At 42.9% G+C, this 22,054-nt stretch overlaps 1 protein-coding gene across 1 annotated transcript in view; it reads right to left on the bottom strand.

The window, feature by feature from the left end:
- Window positions 1-6,854: 6,854 nt before the first annotated feature.
- The window catches only part of rabl2 (RAB, member of RAS oncogene family-like 2), a 28,115-nt gene continuing 12,915 nt past the window's right edge, over window positions 6,855-22,054 (bottom strand). The window contains exons 4-8 of the mRNA XM_048554577.2: window positions 20,427-20,506; window positions 19,485-19,596; window positions 17,872-17,969; window positions 17,196-17,279; window positions 6,855-7,968 (exon numbers count right to left, since the gene is read on the bottom strand). Of these exons, the coding sequence (XP_048410534.1) occupies window positions 7,891-7,968; window positions 17,196-17,279; window positions 17,872-17,969; window positions 19,485-19,596; window positions 20,427-20,506 (452 nt within the window). The 3' untranslated portion in view covers window positions 6,855-7,890. The remainder of the gene's footprint in view (window positions 7,969-17,195; window positions 17,280-17,871; window positions 17,970-19,484; window positions 19,597-20,426; window positions 20,507-22,054) is intronic.

Here is a 22,054-nt window from a genome sequence, read left to right as displayed (position 1 = left end):
ATGCAAATTGTTGTTCCAGTTCAATGGGCAAGTTTCCATGCTTCACTTTCATGTCGCTTTACAACTGCGAATAAAACCGGAGAGGAAACGTACAACAATTAATAGTCATTGTCAGAACTAAGGTCTTGTTAATCCTCAAGTGAATGACTGAGAGGATTACTGTCAAATTGCACCCACAGGGAAATTCTCCAATTAAACGGGATAAAATGACTGTGAAAGATAAAGAAATGTAAAGCTTTCAATAAGACTATAAGTCTTCATTGGATCCAAAGATAACAATGCTTAATTCTTTCTCTCCTGGATAAACGTTGCGTCAGGAAGCTTCTTAACTGAAACATCATGCCAAACTTTAATGCAAGGGTTCCAATTTCTACATTTGGGTCACAGGCCCATTCCCGGGATGTGCACTCACTCACACTTGTTTCCTTAGACCCATCATTCAAACTCACTCCCTTGCTGCCTATCATTAACACCGATTTCTTGAAGTCCCTTCCATTGAGAGCCATTCTTTCAGTCCACAGTCACTCAGACTTATTCCCCGTCTTTGAGACACACTCCATTTGTCCCAATGCCTGAGACCCTATCCTTCAGTTCACATGCACCCAGAGCCAATCCTTTAGTCCATGTTCATCCAGACACACTCTCCATCTCTGGCACTCAGTCCACATCACACAAGCTGTCTCCCCCAATCCCCACCACTCAGACTCATGCCCTCAGCCTCCATCACTGCGGCTCAGTATTCAGCCCCATCGTTCATGTACCACCCCCTCAATCCATCGTCTATGTACATCTAGATTTATCTTGGCTTTGCAACTGAGCAGCACTTCAAATTCAAAATTCCCTTCATTATGCTTAAAATCTTACATGGGTCTGCTGATTGACTATTTTGGTAAGACATTCTAGCCATCCAAGGTCTACTTACTCATTCAATTTTGGATGCATGAATATCCCTAATTTTAATTTATGCCATCAACGGTAAGAGGTGTAGAACTGTCTGGCTCTAAGCTATGGAATTCCTTCCTTAACCCTCTCGCTCATTCTTTGAAACACTTCTAAAAATATTGTTTATTTTACTGAGCTAACTGCTGTTATCTGTCCTTATCATCTCCATAAATGGCTCAGCATTTTTTTTTACTCAATAGTGCTTCTGTGAAGCAACTTCTGGAATTTTTACATTAGAAACATTTCACAAATGCAAATTTTTGTTGTTTGACAGAAAAGGTGAGAGAGTGAGAGAAATAGATACAGAAAGATACAGACTGAGAGAAAAAATGAGTTAGGCATAGAGACCCATTTGCACAGCTGCCTACAATGCAGATATCTTTTGCAAGTTATCGAAACTCTAGCAAATGAATCCCAAATATTTTCCAATAATAATTACTCCCCGAGCCCTTACATCACCCCGCACAGTGCAACCAGTAACTTCTCTGCAGCAGCGAATGGATTTTTAATCACTATTCACGTCTAACAGATGTTCTGCTCAGTCCACAGAGGAGCCTTACTGACTCTCAGCTCCGACACTCTGTGTAATTAGGTTGAATCTGTCTTACTGCTTATTAACAAGTGCCTTTGGGGAGTGTGGGAGGCTCAGCATGCTTATAACAGAGGTATATCGGTTCCAGTCATCTGAGTCAGCAATTCTGCTGCTGTGCACAAGACTCCAGTGATGATAGTGTTAGACAGACATCCATGCACCCCCCCCCCCCCACCACACACACACATCTTCACACATGTTGGTACCCTTTCACACTCATTTGCAAAACTTCATATATATACACCATTTGTATAGACACATTGTACACATATCTTAGCATACATGCACCATCCCCACATCCACACAAACACAAGAATGATGACCACACATACAACCATCCTTCGCCCAAGTGCACAGCCTCACCCACCAGGTCCATTTAGTTTAATCAGACCACTCCCCCTTTTGAAGGTTTGTACCTAAATTCACTCAAGAAACGGAGAAACAAAACACTGTTTCACAGCCGTTCAGTTCGACAATCCATGCAATGTGAACTCATTAATTGGTCTTGCATATTAAAATATTTATTTAGATATTACAGTGAATTGCAATTACTGATAATCGTTATTTTTATTATTTAAAGACCAGATCTTTGGATTGCACCAACTGTTCTGTTTTGTTATCTATTTGAATTGCGGGATTAATGGTGGCAATAGTGTTTCCGATTCAATCCTATTGTAAAATTCATGTTTGATCATTTTTCAGTGCTAGTCTGGTTTAATGAGCTGATAAACTAACACTGTCCTAGAAAACTCCTATTTGCACCACTGGGTAAAAAACTGAAACACAATATCACAGGCAAATGAACAACAAAGGAAATACTTGCACAGTGGTGAACAGTGGATTTTAACCAAATATCAGAATGGTCAGAATCAGACGGTAATGGTCTGCATTCCATGAGTGAATAAAAAAGGAAGAGCACCTGTTTGAATTATCTGGCAGATAGGACAGAAGAACTGTTTTTAGTGTTCAGACCTTAGTTCTAGAGGAATGCCATTTGAAAAAGGCAACAACTTTTTCCTCAATGGCTTCCAGGAGATTGAGATTCCGAAAGTGACACTGATCTCTTTATGTAAAAAAAACTGCAATGGTCAGGAACCAGTATTTGCAGACAAACTGAATACATATTTTAGCAAATGTGCACTATCCTCACATCCACATGTGATAACATACTTGGGTAAACACAATAAAATGTGTTCCACCTGTTCAAACGCTGACCTTGGAACTTGCACGTTGTTAAAGATGACTTGCAGCATCTGACTTAGTGGTACACTTGATTCAGGTAAGTTTGTGGATGCCAAAATGAATGGGACCTCAGTTATCGGACAGCAAAATCTTGCTTCAGTTGCTGGCCCATCGAGTAAGTTCATTCTAACTGAGGCAGTGGGTCATATAGGTCAGCAAGACCCAAGGTTCCATTTATGGCCTGTACTCCATTGCCTAATTCTAGCTGGGTATGGATCTGCAGCGTCCTTGGAGATGTGTAAAATCAGTCAGCTCCAGACTACTGTCTAACATCCATAAGTCAAAGTAGGGCGTCAGCTGAGGACTGATGTGGACTTAACAGTGAGGCTCCTAACAATGGAACAAACTGCTTGTGCTCATCATTCAGCCTCACAGACGAAGAATGCTGAAGTATTGGAGGGCAACAGATCCACATAGTACAGGGAAACCAAACTCCAACTACTCTCCAAAGTTCATCAAAGATGTAATTATAAGTTTAGAATGGGGACGTTTGAAATTACAAACTTTGGTAAGAAGAATTTTGGGGACAAAATACTTGTTTCAAAAGGGGAGAGATTTGCAAATGTTAGTACTGAGCGAGTTCTGGATGTCCTCATACACAAGCAACAAAGTTAACATGAACCATACGAAATTAGGAAAATTAAATTTTGGCCATTTCATCAAAGGGCTCTGAGAAAGGAATTGTTGTTACTAAGTTTTGGAGAGACTACACCTGAAATATTTTGTTCAACTTTGGTCTCTTTACCTAAAGGAGGACATGTTGGCCTTAAAGGCAGTAAAACAAACGTTTGTCAAACTGACGAAGTGTGGGGCTGGATGAACACAGCAGGCCAAGCAGCATCTCAGGAGCACAAAAGCTGACATTTTGGGCCTAGACCCTTCATCAGAGAGGGGGATGGGGAGAGGGAACTGGAATAAATAGGGAGACAGGGGGAGGTGGACCGAAGATAGAGAGAAAAGAAGATAGGTAGAGAGGATTACGAGAGAGTTGCAGTGGGAGAGAGATTCCCTGAGGTTGGTCCGGAGGGGTTTTGTCAGATTGCTTCCTGTTAATGAATATGTTAATATTCTCTGGCATTTAGAAATGAGAGGAGAGTTCATTCTCTGCAGAGAAGCTACTTCTCCTAGTTAGAGCTAGAATCATAGAATCCTTTAAGTGCAGAAAGAGTCTATTTGGCCCATTAGGTCTGCAGTGACCCTCCAAAGAAGATCTCACCCAGACCAACACCCTCCTCCATCCCTGTAACCCCGTATATACCATGGTTAACCATCTAGCCTGCACATCCCTGCACAGTATGGAGCAATTTAGCATGGCCAATCCACCCAACCTGTACATCTTTAGACAGTGGGAGGAAACCAGAGCACCTGATGAAAACCGAGGCAGACATTGGGAAAATGTGCAAACTCCACACAGACAGTTGCCTGAGGCTGGAATCAGCCCCTGATCTCTGGAGCTGTGAGGTAGGAATGTTAACCCCCGGGGCTATAGTCTCAAGGAAAAGGAGTCAGCTGTTTAGAACTGAAATGAAGAGAAATTTCTTCACTCAAAGGACTGTGAACATGCAATTGATTATGTATTCAAGACTGTAGTCCATAGACTGCAAAACTGAAGGAAATCAAAGAAGTTGGGAATAGTGCAGGAAGGTGGAATTAAAATATAGATTCAGCCATGAATTGTTTGAGCTGGAAATCAGGTTCAAGTGGTCTACATTTGCTTCTATTTCTTATGTTCCCAACTAAACCTTAACAATTTTACAACTACAGACTCCTTTTTGAAAATGAACTCAATATATAAGGTTCAAGATTGGTATGTAAAGTGTCAATGCAAATGATTAAATAAAGTCAGTTATGAATAGATATGCTGAGACCTCTGAAGGATCGTAGATGGTGTAATGACCCAGTTCTTTAAATTTTCTGAATGAAACAGAAGGGTTGGAGTTCAGGCTAATTTATGGTTTTCCTTTGCAGAGACTTTCAGCAATAAGTGCAGAACACTTCCTCAACAACTGCAGATTTTACACAGGAATTTATTTCTCTGGAAAATTGCCCAATCCAGAGTTGCATTGACTCAGCAGAATTGCCACACACAAGATGCATCATCAGCCTGAAATTATTTTGCAGCCATATTAAAAATTCAAAAAAAGTAATTTACAGATGACCATTAATATATGGTTATACCTGGGGAAGGTGCCTGCAATCTGTACCCAAGTCAAATGGTTATGAGGGAACCAAAAAAAAGGACAAAAATTAAAAAAAAAACGCAGAAAAGCTCCATCAGCATCTACAAAATATTCATCTTCTTGGGGAGTCACTCAAGACAAAGAATGACTTTTTTACCCTCCAGAGCCATGTGCCCTGTGGTAACCAATGCTGGATGCACACACCGTGCTGCAGGCAGGGCTTGAAGAGATACGTGCATGGAAGATTGGGATTTCTACAATACTTCCAGTGTTTATGCTTAGCCTCCATATAGGCCTGTGGAAGATGCTTCTTCAAGATTGGTCGGTCTTAGGCAAGATGGTGCAGATATCTTCACAGAGCTTTGGACAGGCTCTTGAAGTGCTTTCTCAGTCCTGATAATTGGCTTCCATGACAGCTTGGAGTAGAGCTCATTTCGGAAGTCTTATGGCAGGGATGAGAGATTGGAATGCCTATTGGATTGGAAGTATTGTTCACAGATATCATTGTTGATACTTCTCAAGGGATTTGAGATGTCACTGTACGTAGACCTTATCCTCAATTCATACAGAAAGCCAAGTAGCACCACTGCGCCATAGACTATGAACTTGTCATCATTTTCAGGTCTTTATCATCAAACACTTGTTCTTCAGAAGGCCAAAAGCTGCACAAGCACACTGGAGGTGCTGTTGAATTTCATCATTTGTGAACATCCAGACTTACTGAAATGAGGCTCCAAAGGAATGAGAATTGATCCACATTGTCAGTGGCTTGCCATGGATCTTGATAGTTGGAGGACAGTGTTGCTCCATGAGTGAAAGCAAGTAGAGGACCAGTGACCTCCAGGCATGTCGACTAAGTCATATTCTCTCGTGAATGTGTTGGTAATGCCTCAGTTAATGCACGTGCCATCACTACCTGTGCACTGCAGCTTGACAACCCAGTTTGGGATTGTCGTGGTTTTGGACTGGAAGCAATGCAGGATGAAAGATTTCCTACTTTCTTGAAGAGAAGCTCCACAAAAATGGGAAGTTTCATGGATATGTCGCAGAATGTTGCAGGAAGAGAGAGAAAAGCACGGTCTGATGATGTAGCCTTGCTTGACACCAGTTTGAACATATACTGGGCCTACGGGTCTGAGAATCTTAGCACTCAGACAGCAGTATTTACATCCTATACCCATATGAGACACAGAGTGACATCCTGCAGCACTCTTTATCAATCCATTCCAAGAAGAAATTCTGTATCATCCCATTCTAACTTTCCCTGAGTGAGTCTCTTGTTCATCGTCAGATCAAGGTCACTTCCATGCTGCAGATGTATGTCCAGTAAAAATTGGTTAAGACTGTCTCAACTCAAAGCCAAAAGGGAAAAGTCCCATTCAATGTATGTTTCTCTAGCTGGTAACATTATTGGCTAGCTTAACTTGTGAATGCACGAGACCACCGCCTTCTTTCCAAATTTTAACATAAGAGCCAAATCAACTGAAGGAGCCTCTGCACTGAAACAGACAGCTGGGGTCTGGTGCTTCAGTTCTATAATGTGTCTGCTTGTCAAAGGATTCAAAATTGCTCTCTAATGCTAAGTAGGAACTGACTTTGTTGGATATAGTTTGCAGTCTCCAGATTGTGTCCACAGTCTCAGTCATCACCATCTTAAGTTGCATTCCTCAGCAGTAGACAATGCAAAATACAGAAAATACCAAAGGCAAGATGGAATAATGTGGATCCACGTCCCTGCTGATTATATTTTTGCAGTGTCAGGGTAAAAGAGTGGTTGTGAAAAGTTGCCCTGAGCCCTGGCTGAAGTATGAGTCGGGATTTGAAGCTCAGCCAAGCTACTCAGTATCATTTTGTAAATGGATTCATTTCAGTCAATAAACTATAGAGAGTATTTGAGTTTTTTTTTAATTATTTCCACAATGAGCTGATACACAGTACATAGAGATGAGCAATACAAAGTCCATCAAGCATAAAAAATAAACACAGCTACAGTGCAGAACTTGCAATTTGAACTTTTCTCACTCTTCTGAAGTTGCTGACTCCTACTTGGGTGTGACTTCTATGAGTTTTGCCTTCCGTTGATAGCTTATACAAAGGGTTCAGGGACTGTTTGCAGGCAAGCTGCACCTCTGTGCAGTGGATGATAGCCCAAGCTAATCCTATATGCATTAGATTTCAATGCACACAAACACAATTAAACTTTCCAACAGGAGACTCTGGGTAATAATTAGAGGCAGAAACTCCAGTTTCTTCCCCTTTTCACAGTTCAATGAAACAGCAATGGACAGAGGCTTGGCAAAGGTGACCTGAATCAGTGGCTGGGAACAGTACAACACTAAGAGGTGCTTTACCCCATCCAGTAGCCCAGAGGATTCCAAACCAGCTGTTTTTCTTTTTCACGCAGCACTGATGAGAACAACTCCACAATAGTTTTAAAAAAGCCCCGTGGTAAGGGATCAAGCCAAGAGGTCACACAACAGACATCATGTTTTCAAGTGCAGCGTCAGATCTCCAGAACAACAGACCTTGGGGCTGGGGAACAATTTTTGTGCATTGCTATTCATGAACAAAGAGAATGGACACAGACATGTCATGGCATATACATATCAAAGCTGCAAGACATTGCGTTGTTCTCACTCTGCTCTGGCCTCACCAAAATCTGTACAATTGCCGCTTTTGCCCCAGCTTTTTTTGCTAAATAGGTGTACAGCTTGAGTGAGGGTTGAGAAGAACATGGGAGAACAAACTCCTTCGCAGGCCTGGAATTGAATTTGCATCACACTTATAAATCAGCCAAGCTATGAAGTAGCTTCCTTACTCAGTGCGTAGAGATGAGCATTAAAAGTTCAGAGCTGAGTTTCTTCCTGCAGTGTAGAGAAGAGCGTATCAGAGTCTTCACTCTGTTATCAATGCTACTTCCCTTGGCAAACATCATCACGGTGATTGGGGTTTCTCATCTTTTGACTGGTCGTCATCTTTGGCAACGTCTTCCTTTACTTCCAAGTCAAAGTTCTGGTGGAGAGAGGAATAAGTAGAGTGTTGGTTAGAGCAAGTTAGAAGCACATATTTCCATTATCTGACTGCAGCAGGAGTCCTACAGCCTCACACTCTCTCCACTTGCATAAATTAATCCTAAACTAATTCCATTGCCTCACTTGCTCCACATATTCATATCAGTATCAAACTAATATTGTATTGGCAGGTGTAGGATTTTATACAATCAAGCAGAACCAAATATAAGACTTCATGAAGTGAAACTCAAGTTTCATCACAATGTTTTTTTAAGCAGAGGATTGGCTTGTAGTTAAAATTCAATAAACCATTCATTAAATGCAACAGGAGAGATATCAAGGCTTTCAGAGCAGAACAGACAGAGATCCAGAGCCTGGGGAGCAGGACGGATAGACAGACAGGATTGTGCTGCAGGACAGAGAGAGAGACAGGCTCCTGGAGCAGGATAAAATCAAATTCCACAAAATGTGTACTGCATTCTCTGAGATAGCATTCACATGGCCAATGACCAGTGTGTTGGCAGAATTTTGGAGGGTGCAGCAGCATTTATGGATTTACTTTTCAGCAACTGGGTAAACGACGAGTCCATTCATCTCACTGCTGTACAACAGTACCACCTACCAGACAGTACCGAAACTGCAGTACAAAGAGACAGTGTGCTGGGGTGTGGGGAGTGAGTAGAGGCCACACACTGAGGCAGAGTGTGGCACGTATCATTCACTCAGCCAGAGCGCAGGGCGGTACAGAGAACCTTGTAGTTTTATCTTTAAACTGATGGAATGGCAAGGCTAGAGACGGGTGACATATTCTCTTTCAAAAGTGGCTCCTACTGCCTTGGTTAGGCCCCTTTCACAATGTAAAGCAGCCCTGCTTCCATCCCTACCTAGCTAATACTTTATGTAACAAGCCAAGGCCTTGTCACGGCTGGAACAGAAATTGCAGAGAGCAGATTAATTTCACACGCTGACATCTATTCTGTGCCTCACTGAGCTCAGAATGAGATCCACTCTTCCAGCAATCATCTTGCAAATGAGGTTTAGTAAATGCAAACTTTCAGAAAGGATAAAAATCCATCTGTGCTGGATTAACTAAATCTCAGTCAAAGCACCATCTATTGCTACAATTATCAGCAGTGCCCTGAGCGTGGGGCTAGACATGGGTGTAGTCAGTCAGGATTCTCCAATTCTGGAGGAAGGGTCATCGGATTAGAAACGTTTACTCCGAGTTTTCAACACAGATACTGCCAGACCTGCAGAGCATTTCCAACAACCTCTGTTTTATTCCCTCCCTCAGGTCTGCCTCTGTGCTGGTATCTGGGTTTGTAAATGCCAGGTGAGAATATGAGCAAGTCTCATACTGTCAAACAGCTGTCTTGACCAGTAATGAAGATCTGGGAACACAGTATGAAGGGATGCTGGAAGACTACTGTCATTTCCAAGAAAACCCTACTTCCCTCTGCTGTAAGAACACCCTACGGGAGAATTAGAAGAGAAACTCAATGAAAGAAGAGTGAGCAGACAGGGTGAAGGTGTAATGGTGACAAGAACCTGCTTTTCATTCAATCAGTTCGTAGAACATGAGCCGCAACACAGCACAAACAATTAGACAAAGACAAGTAGCAGAGGCCCCCACTCGAACCTCACTGGATAATCCAAGCTCCAGAAGGCATGACTCATTACTAAACCTTCTCTTTTCTCACACTGCACCCCAGAAAACTGATCGCCCTCACCCGATAAATAGTTCAGAGTTTAGGGGAACCAATCCACTTCAGTATGAAGTGGACTGACAAGGAGGTGGGGCTGTTACATTATGCCGTTTACGAAGTTAGGAGGTTACAAAAACTTTGGAGATGGTATATAGCTTCGATAGATTGTCACTATAGCTTTAGGGTCTTTCTTCATAACCCAAATCAAGGCTTTAATCAATGGTGTGTGTTGGTGAGACACTTTGACTGAGAAAATCCAAAAAACAGAGCTAGTCTGCACCAGATGATTGACTGCAACTGGGCTAACAGTGAAGATGAAGTACTAGATTAGTGTCACGAGGTTAAAGAAAAATCAACTAGTTCTCACCAAGTCTGTCCTGCCTGCGGCTTCCTACAGAGTTCCAACAAAACTTAATGCAAGTTTCAGGAATAGGTTCATTCTCCCTCTGAAAATTCTGTCAATGTTTAACTGTAACAGTGACTTCACACTTTAGCCTGCCTTTCATTCTCTGAAAGGTAATGGAAGCTAAGTGGAACAGTCGGCCCTTTCACTCTGAGCCAGCTAGTATTTTAAGCGGAACCAGTGCTGGCTGAAGGATCCACAGCGGCATCAAACCTTATCTCATAGTTGCATGGGATTCTAGATTCTCCTCTCCATTTTCCATCATCTTACTTTCATCATCATCTTTCATTGTCTTGTTGAAATGATCTTTCCGTATCTTTCCCAGTTATCTCTTAACAAAAAATATTCTATGCACAAAATGTTCTTCTTTCTCATTACCACCATAATCCTGTCCCTTCCCAGCCATGCTTGTCCTTTGGTCTAATTGAGGAAGGACATTCTTGCTAAGGAGGGAGTGCAGCGTAGGTTCACGAGGTCAATTCCCGGTATGGCAGGACTATCATACGTTGAAAGATTGGAGCGACTGGGCTTGTATACACTTGAGTTTAGAAGGATGAGAGGGGATCTGATTGAGACGTTTAAGATTATTAAGGGATTGGACACTCTGGAGGCAGGAAGCATGTTTCCGCTGATGGGTGAGTCCAGAACCAGAGGACACAGTTTAAAAATAAGGGGTAGGCCATTTAGAACAGAGTTGAGGAAAAACTTCTTCATCCAGAGAGTGGTGGAAATATGGAATGCTCTGCCCCAGAAGGCAGTCGATGCCAAGTGTCTGGATATTTTCAAGAAAGAGATGGATAGAGCTCTTAAAGATAGTGGAATCAAGGATTATGGGGATAAGGCAGGAACAGGATACTGATTGTGGATGATCAGCCATGATCATAACGAATGGTGGTGCTGGGTCAAAGGGCCGAGTGGCCTACTCCTGCACCTACTGTCCATTGTCTATTGTTATTCTATTGTCTATTATCTATTCTAAAAACCACCATGCACTTTGACATCGAGGTGTAATGAAGAACTTACACCAAATCCAATAACCTGTTCTTTTATCACTAATTTGTATTGACAGAGCAGCCATAATTCAGATTTTTTTTCTTTTATTGGGTGTGGGCCTGGTTGGCTAGGCCAACATTTGTTGGCCATCTCTAATTGCCCTTGAGAAATCTGCTTGATTTGGGTTGTGTTTAAAGACTGTATCTCTTTATTTTTCCTTTGTTTAAGGACTGTGAACCAAAAGATACTGTTTTAAACCAAGTAAACTGCAAAAAGAGACTCTGCACTTTTAAAAACAAGTTATTGGAACTCACAGTGAGTTAGAGTTTCACAACTTTGTTCATACAATGGGAAGAATTGCTGGACTCTTCAGTATCGGATGTGCATGTATTTAGGGCAGTTTTACTCAGAGACAGCCTGTTGAATACTTTTTCAATCAGGAGCAGTCAGCATGACAACAACTCTCTGACTGACCTCTAGATCTGGGGACAGCCTGCATGTCAATACAGGGGCAGAAAGCCTTCAGATCCTAAAAAGGTAGCATTTGTCTCCCCTTGCAGAGAAGCAAAAAAAAATTAGATGATAGCTAGCTATTCTCACCCAACATTTGCCTACAAGTTGCTGTCTTTAACAAGTGACTGATAGACTGAAAGATTAGTGTACCATGTGACCAGTATCTAAAGGAAAGAACTGATCTTGGAGATAAGATCAGAAGGACAAGGAAAAACAAAAGGACACCTCACTGTATCCTGTGGATTCACGCTATTCAACCATGTTCCCCTTTACTTTTCCTCCCCGAGTAACATTTTTCCTTCAGTAATAACAGTTCTTTTGTTTCATTATGTCCATCAGCACATTAGTGTAGAGGTTTAAGAAGTGGTAAGGTTTAAGTTAGAGAGTTATCAGTTGATAATTCATATTTTGTTTGCCTATGGTTAGAGCTGATTTATTTTAAATAATTTGCAGTTTCTCGGTAAACACAGAAACTTGGTCAATGTAGTCTGTTAACTTGATCATACAGGCAATTTCGGGATTTTGTGTTAGGTGGTTAGATCTTTAACTTTTGTAACAAGCATGGGGGCAGTGGGGCTTGGGTATCAGCACATTTTACCAAGTGGGTTGTAACAGGTGCAAGCACATAGTGAAGGAAAGGCTATGTGGTTGTAGGGCAGGAGAGGAACTTACAGGTGGGAGTGTGTACATACATCTGCTGCCTTTGTCCCACTAAATGGCAGAGGTCAAAAGCTTGGAGCAGGAGCCTGTCGGGAAGCCGGTGAGTCACTGTTTTTGAATCTTTAAAAAGCTTACCTCGTGAATAGGCGGAGGTATGCTGAGCAGGAGCCGACACGGGACTGGTGAGTGAGTGAGGTAATATATTTGTGTGGTTGCGTTACCCGAAACACTACCCGGGTAGCGTCTCCCACCCATCCTCCTCCTCTAACCAAAAAAAAGGTTCTGTGTGCCTGATTGGTAAGGTAACAAGTTTATTTTTTATTCTTTATTTTTTAAGTCTTGGGAATTTAGAATAATGGGAACGGAGGTCAGGGCAGTTGAATGTTCCTCCTGCAGAATGTGGGAGGTAAGGGTCACCACTAGTGTCCCTGCTGACTACATCTGCGGGAAGGGCACCCAACTCCAGCTCCTTGAAAACCACGTTAGGGAACTGGAGCTGGAGCTGGATGAACTTTGGATCATTCGGGAGGCAGAGGGGGTTATTGAGAGGAGTTACAGGGAGGTAGTCACTCCTCAAGTACAGGAAAAAGGCAGATGGGTTATGGTCAGGGGACAGAAAGGGAACCGGCAGGCAGCGCAGGGATCCCCTGTGGCCATTCCCCTCAACAATAAGTATACCGTTTTGGATACCGTTGTGGGGGACGACTTACCAGGGGAAAGCAGTGGGGCACAGGTCTCTGGCACAGTGGCTGTCCCTGCTGCTCAGAAGGGAAGGGGGAAGAGGAGCAGAGCATTAGTCATTGGGGACTCCATAGTGAGAAGGACAGACAGGAGGTTCTGTGGGGACGAGAGAGACTCACGGTTGGTGTGTTGCCTCCCAGGTGCCAGGGTGCGTGACGTCTCAGAGTGTTTTTGGGATCCTTAAAGGGGGAGGGGAGCAGCCCCAAGTCGTGGTCCACATTGGCACCAACGACATAGGTAGGAAGAGACCTGGGGATTTAAGGCAGAAATTCAGGGAGCTAGGATGGAAGCTGAGAGCTAGGATGAACAGAGTTGTTGTCTCTGGTTTGTTGCCCGTGCCACGTGCTAGTGAGGTGAGGAATAGGGAGAGAGAGGAGTTGAACAGGTGGCTACAGGGATGGTGCAGGAGGGAGGGTTTTGGATTCTTGGATAATTGGGGCTCTTTCTGGGGTAGGTGGGACCTCTACAAGCAAGATGGTCTTCACCTGAACCAGAGAGGTACCGATATCCTGGGGGGGAAATTTGCTAAGGCTATTCGGGTGGGTTTAAACTAATTCAGCAGGGGAATGGGCACCAAAATTGTAGTTCGACTATAGAAAAGGTTGAGAGTAGGGGTGATCCGAAATAAAGTTTCAGGGAAGCAAGATGGCACGGGCAAGCAAGAAGTTGGTTTGAAGTGTGTCTACTTCAATGCCAGGAGCATCCGGAATAAGGTGGGTGAACTTGCAGCATGGGTTAGTACCTGGGACTTCGATGTTGTGGCCATTTTGGAGACATGGATAGAGCAGGGACAGGAATGGTTGTTGCAGGTTCCAGGATTTAGATGTTTCAGTAAGAACAGAGAAGATGGTAAAAGGGGCGGAGGTGTGGCATTGTTGGTCAAGGACAGTATTACAGTTGCAGAAAGGATGTCTGGGGACTCGTCAACTGAGGTAGTATGGGCTGAGGTTAGAAACAGGAAAGGAGAGGTCACCCTGTTGGGAGTTTTCTATAGGCCTCCGAATAGTTCCAGAGATGTAGAGGAAAGGATAGCAAAGATGATTCTCGATAGGAGTGAGAGAGACAGGATAGTTGTCATGGGGGACTTCAACTTTCCAAATATTGACTGGGAACACTATAGTTCGAGTACTATAGATGGGTCAGTTTTTGTCCAGTGTGTGCAGGAGGGCTTCCTGACACAGTATGTAGATAGGCCAACAAGGGGTGAAGCCACATTAGATTTGGTACTGGGTAATGAGCCTGGCCAGGTGTTACATTTGGAAGTAGGTGAGCACTTTGGTGATAGCAATCACAATTCTGTTACGTTTACTTTAGTGACAGAAAGGGATAGGTGTATACCACTGGGCAAGAGTTATAGCTGGGGGAAGGGCAATTACGATGAGATTAGGCAAGATTTAGGGAGCATAGGATGGGAAAGGAAACTGCAGGGGATGGGCACATTAGAAATGTGGAGCTTATTCAAGGAAAAGCTCCTGTGTCCCCTAGATAAGTATGTACCTGTCAGGCAGGGAGGAAACTGTAGAATGCGGGAGCCGTTGTTTACGAAGGAGGTGGAATCTCTGGTCAAGAGGAAGAAGGCGGCTTATGTTAGGATGAAATGTGAAGGCTCAGTTAGGGCACTTGAGGGCTACGAGGTAGCCAGGAAAGACCTAAAGAGAGAGCTCAGAAGAGCCAGGAGGAGACATGAGAAGTTGTTGGCGGATAGGATCAGGGCAAACCCTAAGGCTTTCTATTGGCATTTAACGAATAAAAGAATGACGAAAGTAAGATTAGGCCCAATCAAGGATAGTAGTGGTAAATTGTGTGTGGAGTCAGATGAGATAGGGGAAGCGCTAAATGAATATTTTTCAACAGTATTCACTCTAGAAAACGAGAATGTTGTCGAGGAGAATACTGAGATACAGGCTACTAGACTAGGTGGGATTGAGGCTCACAAGGAAGAGATATTAGAAATCCTTCAGAGGGTGAAGATAGATAAGTCCCCTGGGCCAGATGGGATTTATCCTCGGATCCTCTGGGAAGCCAGGGAGGAGATTGCCGAGCCTTTGGCATTGATCTTTAACTCGTCATTGTCTACAGGAATAGTGCCAGATGACTGGAGGATAGCAAATGTGGTTCCCCTGTTCAAGGAGTAGAGACAACCCTGGTAATTATAGACCAGTGAGCCTTACCTCAGTTGTTGGTAAAATGTTGGAAAAGGTTATAAGGGGTAGGATTTATAATTATCTAGAAAAGAATAAATTGATTAGGGATAGTCGGCATGGTTTTGTGAAGGGAAGGTTGTGCCTCACAAACCTTATTGAGTTCTTTGAGAAGGTGACCAAACAGGTAGATGAGAGTAACACGGTTGATGTGGTGTATATGGATTTCAGCAAGGCGTTCAATAAGGTTCGCCACAATAGGCTATTGTACAAAATGCGGAGGAATGGAATTGTGGGAGACATAGCAGTTTGGATCGGAAATTGGCTTGCTGAAAGAAGACAGAGGGTGGTAGTTGATGGGAAATGTTCATCCTGGAGACCAGTTACTAGTGGTGTACTGCAAGGGTCGGTGTTGAGTCCACTGCTGTGTCATTTTTGTTAATGACCTGGATGAGGGCGTAGAAGGATGGGTTAGTAAATTTGCAGACGACACTAAGGTCGGTGGAGTTGTGGATAGTGACAAAGGATGCTGTACGTTGCAGAGAGACATAGATAAGCTGCAGAGCTAGGCTGAGAGGTGGCAAATGGGGTCTAATGCAGACAAGTGTGAGGTGATGCACTTTGGTAGGAGTAACCAGAAGGCAAAGTACAGGGCTAATGGTAAGATTCTTAGTAGTGTAGATGAGCAGAGAGATCTCGGTGTCCATGTACACACATCATTGAAAGTTGCCACCCAGGTTGACAGGGCTGTAAGAAGGCATACAGTGTTTTAGCTTTTATTAATAGAGGGATCGAGTTCCGGAACCAAGAGGTTATGGTGAAGCTGTACAAAACTCTGGTGTGGCCGCACTTGGGAGTATTGTGCACAGTTCTGGTCACCGCATTATAAGAAGGAAGTGGAAACTTTGGAAAGGGTGCAGAGGAGATTTACTAGGATGTTGCCTGGTATGGAAGGAAGGTCTTACGAGGAAAGGCTGAGGGACTTGAGACTGTTTTCATTACAGAGAAGAAGGTTGAGAGGTGACTTAATTGAAACATATAAAATAATCAGAGGGTTAGATAGGGTGGATAGGGAGAGCCTTTTTCCTAGGATGGTGACAGCGAGCACGAGGGGGCATAGCTTTAAATTAAGGGGTGAAAGATATAGGAAAGATGTCAGAGGTAGTTTCTTTACTCAGAGAGTAGTAAGGGAATGGAATGCTTTGCCTGCAACGGTAGTAGATTCGCCAACTTTAGGTACATTTAAGTTGTCATTGGATAAGCATATGGACGTACATGGAATAGTGTAGGTTAGATGGGCTTGAGATCGGTATGACAGGTCGGCACAACATTGAGGGCCAAAGGGCCTGTACTGTGCTGTAATGTTCTATGTATCTATGTATGCAGTTGGGCAGCCTTGATGAGTTGCTGCACGACATGTTGTATATGGCACACAAAGGTGGAGGGATTGAATGGTTACAGTGAGCGATGGGGTGCCGATCAAGCAGGCAGCTTTGTCCTGAATGGTGTTGATCTTCCTGACTGTTGCTGGAAGTACACCATGCAGAATGTGTCTTGTATATGGTAAACAACTTTGCAGAGTCAGGACGTGAATTACTTGCCACAGAATGCACAGCGTTTGACCTCTCTTTTAGTCAAAGTATTCGTATTACCAGCTATGTTACCAGTCAATGGTAATCCCCAGAATGTTGATAATTAAGGATTCGGCAATGATAATGAATGTCAAGAGGAGATGGTGAGGTTGTTGCACAAAGCTGTTGCCTGATACTTATGTTTTTAGCAATGCGAGTTTCTTTTGCTTTATTTGTACTAACTGTTGCCCAGTGGCCCCTACTGAAAACTACCAATCCATGGAAGGCAGAAATGAGCTTGACCACAATCACATCTGGGGTGAGGACCTGCTGACCTGCCCCTTGGACTCCAGCTACAGTCACTGCCTGTGGAACATGAGCAGAGAAAGCAGTGAATCTGGCACAAGGCAGCAGGTCTACTCCAGTTAATTCCTGAGGCTGAAGATGCTGTGGAGATTCCACAGGGGAATTCACACCTACACCAGCAACTGAAGACTCACCTCCAGCTCCCGCATGACTTCATCCATGAAATCATTAGTGTTCTGTTTGTATGACACTGCTAACTTTATCGTATCCCGAAACATCTGGAGAAAAAGGAACAGAAAGGGGGTGAAGATCCAGGTGATGGTATTTAAGGAAAGCAAAATTTTGCATTTTTATAGTATCTTTCACAATCCTGGGCACCACAAAGTGCTTTAGAGTTAATGAAGTTTGGAAACATAGCCACCGTAATAATATTGCCAAAATGACATCAATTATATACGCACAAGATTCCAAAAACCATGCCAAGATACTGATCACATCATATTTATGGATCTTCCAGTCACAGCCCCACGTTTTGGTCTGGTCCACAGGTGGAAAAATTATTTCTGCATTTATCTGATCAAACTGTAATAATCTTAAAGACCTCAATTCCGGCCTGCCCTCAGTCTTCTTTCGAAAGAAAGAAGCTTCAGGCTTTTCAATAATCTCAGATAAGCATGACCTCTTAGCTTCACTGAAATCTTCCTAACATTTTTTTTGCATTTACACCAGTGCCTCTTTTCCATAGGAGGGACCAGAAGTGTTCAGATACTCCGCTTGGGGTCTGAAGCAAAAACTGACATTGTGAGAAATTGCCTCAGTTACATGAATGAAATCACCCCGTATTGGCCTCTGAGTATCCACCACACCTACCTTGACAACATTGGTGCCATCCGCTGCTGACACAAAATAAAGGGGTAGCCCCTGTTTCTTGGCGAAGTTGAAGCTTTTTTGTGTGATTTTCAGATCAGCTGAAAGACAGAGAGCAGCAAGTAGTTCATTCAGTACTGTGCCACTAGTCACTGTGCCGGCTTACAGTAATGCTATTCCTGGGCATGGCTTACCCAAAAAAAGGATGCTTGATCCCGCATATTCCATCTCCTGCCCCAACATGCAAGGATTCCTTTCCCCTCCACATCTCCATTCTCTCTACCTGCTGTCTGTCCCCTACTGACAATGCTTCTCATTTCTACTTCCCAACAAAAGCCCCAGGGAAGTGAGCTCAGTGAAACACAGCTGGATTCTTATCAGTTACAACGAATGAGTGTTCTCAGTACCAGTACTATGGCTGCCAACCCACTGTGGAGAGGGGTGATCTGAGGCCCCCAATAGCTTGATTATGCCATTTCAGTGTGGTATGACTGGGTTACTTTAGGCTCATCAAGTTTACAGGGAATTAAACAATGCGTATGGTGGGTGACTGAGGACGGAGAAGGGAGGAAATAAGTAATTATCTCTGTAAGAAATAACATCTTTACATCCTCCTTTCTCCTCAGTTCCAGTCCATTATCTATAAAGCACACGTCCAATGTGAGATACTCACCACTTGCCTGGACCAGCACAGATCCAACGACACTCAAGAAGCTCAGCAGCATTCAGAACAAAGTCTGTTTGGTTGGCACCACATTCACTGTGTTCACCATTCACTCCTTTTGCCATCAACATCTAGTGATTGCACCTACAAGGTGCAATGCAGCAACTCACCGAGGCTCCTTTGACTGAATCTTCAAAATCCTCTGCCACCGAGGATATTGGCAGTGGATGCATGTGAATGCCATGACTTGAAAGTACCCCTCCAAGCCACAGATCATCCTGGTTTGGAACTATGTCGCAATTCTTTCACTGTCACTGGGTCCAAGTCCTAAAATTCCCTCCCTAACAGCATTGTGGGTGTCCCTACACTTTAATAATTGCAGCAGTTCAAGAAAGCAGCTCACATTTTCTCAAGAGCAGTTCAAGATGGGTGACAAATGCTGTCCTAGCCAGTGACAGCAACATCCCATGAATTAATAAAAAAGTATATCTGGAGGATTTTAAAATAATCACACCTGGACTCCTGTGTCCACTCCTGAATGAGCACATACCCAGACGTTTTCATTCATTGTTATTCCTTTTTGAATCACTCCAAAATACTTCACATGTGATGAGGTGTTTTGGAAGATTAGGTAGTCAAGACTAGTAACCCAATGTGTGCAAAACAAAATCCCACAAACATATGAAGAATATCCAAGAAAGTCTTTGCGGAAACAGTGAAGTAGTCTTATACTTAAAAGTTTTACTGTGAAATTCCCAAAATCTTTAACAGCTAAATATGATACCATGGTGGGAAATTCTTCGTCATAATGAGCTGAATGATCTTCCTCGTTAGCATCTACTTACTAAAGTAGATCTTCTGTCTCATTCATTTAAAATTTCACATGGAGATTAAAGAGCAGACAAAAGTCACTGGCTTCCCAAACTGCCAGGTGAATAATCTTCAAACTCACCGTCTATTTTGTTAGCAACAACCACACATGGAATTTCTGGCCGAGACTCCCTCAGCTCTGTGTACCAGTTATTAAGGTTTTTGTAAGTTATCTTCCGCTGGACGTCAAATACCTAACCTCAAGATTAAAAAAAGAAAATTAGTTTTCATCTAATTAATACCATCTGGCCTGACTTTCTCTGGATCTCAGTAGATTTGAAACAAAGTAAATCTCCCTCTACACCATGACATCAAACATTTCCCAGAGCAATGACATGCTGAATTAGATACATAGTACAGAAAAGTTGGTATTTAACACTGAATGTTGGTGTTTCAAATGTTCAATTGGCATACATGTCACAGGCTGCTCAGTACAAGTTCCACAGCCTCTTTAAAAGTTATAGTTCATTGACCAGTTGATGAGAAACTGTAAGCTTTAGGAAGGCATTATCTGAAAAACAGAAAAGGTCTCATCACAGCTGGCTAGCTCAAGCATGAGCCAAATGATAATGGAAGATTTTAATCTGGCAACAGATGTGATATTGAGGCAGGTAGGTGTGTGAAACTCTGGGAAATTGTTGGTGATCAGTAATCCCAGAAGGACACATGTGGCAACGAGTTACAGTATTCTTCCACTCCAACTCCAGGTAATGCTGCCAGCAAATACAGGAGTGGAACCTGGCTGGGGAGTTTGCTGGTAGGTTGCACAGACTTAAAATAAAGTAAGACATTCTCAAATGTTGGCATTGCCAACTTGTGTCGGATGTCCCTGGGCTTTACTAAGGTTTCTATGTCACAATTCAAATTAATTCGTTTACCTTATATCGGGCAAAATGAATCTCATTCTGTGTTGGTTTTGGAGCATAATGTTATGGTACATTTCTATCTACCAGCTCGTGATTATGCACTTCATTTTGAAATGACCTTTTACATTTTATACCAAAGTAGAATTATGAAGACCCACCATTATACACGCATGTGCCTTATGGTAATATGATGGGTGCATACTCTGAAAACGTTCCTGGCCCGCTGTGTCCCAGAAATCTGTGAAAGCAAACACCCACAGTTTCAACTTCTCTATTTCAATCACATAAAAAAAATTATGAATACTAAAATTTAAGGAGGTCCAAGCCAACAAGTTATTTTTGCTATGCCTAAACCTCACCCACCTTTGACCATAACCTTCTCTTAAGTGTTTCAATCCTTTCTCCTCGCCAAAAACATTCATTACTGCCCTAATCCCTTGGTACAGTTTGGATCGTGTCCTTTCACAGGAAAGTAAGTAGGACACAGAGTGTCTCACTTCTTTTGGTTTCATCCTTCGTTCAATGATAGATTCACAGCTGTGAGTGAAAGCATGATGTGTTCAAGCTTTCAAGACATTAGCAATATAACCTAAGCCAAAACCTTCAGTGCAGTGCCGAGGAGCACTGCACTATCTTAAGATTGTAGAATCCCCACACAGTGGAAACAGGCCCTTCGGCCCAACAGGTCCACATCGACCCTCACAGCATCCCACCCAGACCCATCTCCATATAACCCACAAAATCTACACATTCCTGAACACTACAGGCAATTTAGTCTGGCCAATCTACCTAGCCTGCACATCTTTGCATTGTGGCAGGAAACTGGAGCACCTGCAGGAAATCCATGCAGACATGGGGAGAATGTGCAAACTCCACACAAATAGTCACCAGATGGTGGAATTGAACCCCTCTGGTGCTGTGAGGCAGCAATGCTAACTACTAAGCCACTGTGCCGCCACAGACTATCAGAGGTGCTGTCTTTCAGGCGAGGTATTAAAGAGAGGATTCATCTGACCTCAGGTTAGCAATATAGAAGATCGCACTGCACACTTTGAAAAAGGCCACAGGAATTCTGATGCCCTAGCCCAAAGTTTATTCCACTTTCATTAAAATTGATGATTTGATCATTTATCTTGTTGTTGTTTCAAGAAATATTATCACGTTTTCAGTTTGCAATAAATCAAAATTATTTAATTTGATGTGTGGTGTTTTCTGACATTCTAAGGTTGCGAAAGGTGCAATATAAACGAAATTCACATTTCTTTTCTGTTTCCCCTTCAACTTGATCTTTACCTCAACTACATTTTGGTGACCTATTCCCTGATCCTCTGAACAAACAGAATTCTCAAATCTTTATCTGGAAAGTTTCAATTGTCCCACATGATCCACAGGCTATTAGGGGGAAGAGATTCCCAGATTCCACTATTTTCTGCAAATAGTGATTTTTTAATTTAACTCCTGAATGGCCAAGCTTTAACATGACTACTAGTTATCCATTGTATGAAAATTTCAATGACTCGAGAATGCAACCAGGGACCAAATTCAGAATATTGTTAGCACCATTTACGACACACAAGGTCTTTCTTCGGCCAATCATGTCGTGGCAGCAAGCCAGTTAGTCCCACTTTCCCATTCTAACCTAAGGGCCAACAAATCTCTCAAATTTTCCATTAACCTGATGGGCAACTATTCCAGGTCATTACCACTCAATACATAAAGCTTTTCCTCACATGTCACCTTTATCTCTTGCCCAAAGCCATAAATCCGTACTCCTTCAAGCATCAGC

The sequence above is a fragment of the Stegostoma tigrinum genome, chromosome 25 (assembly GCF_030684315.1).
Source record: "Stegostoma tigrinum isolate sSteTig4 chromosome 25, sSteTig4.hap1, whole genome shotgun sequence".
In the NCBI taxonomy this organism is placed as follows: Eukaryota; Metazoa; Chordata; class Chondrichthyes; order Orectolobiformes; family Stegostomatidae; genus Stegostoma; species Stegostoma tigrinum.
The sequence above is the reverse complement of the archived record's forward strand: the minus strand, read 5'-3'. Positions and strand labels throughout refer to the sequence as shown.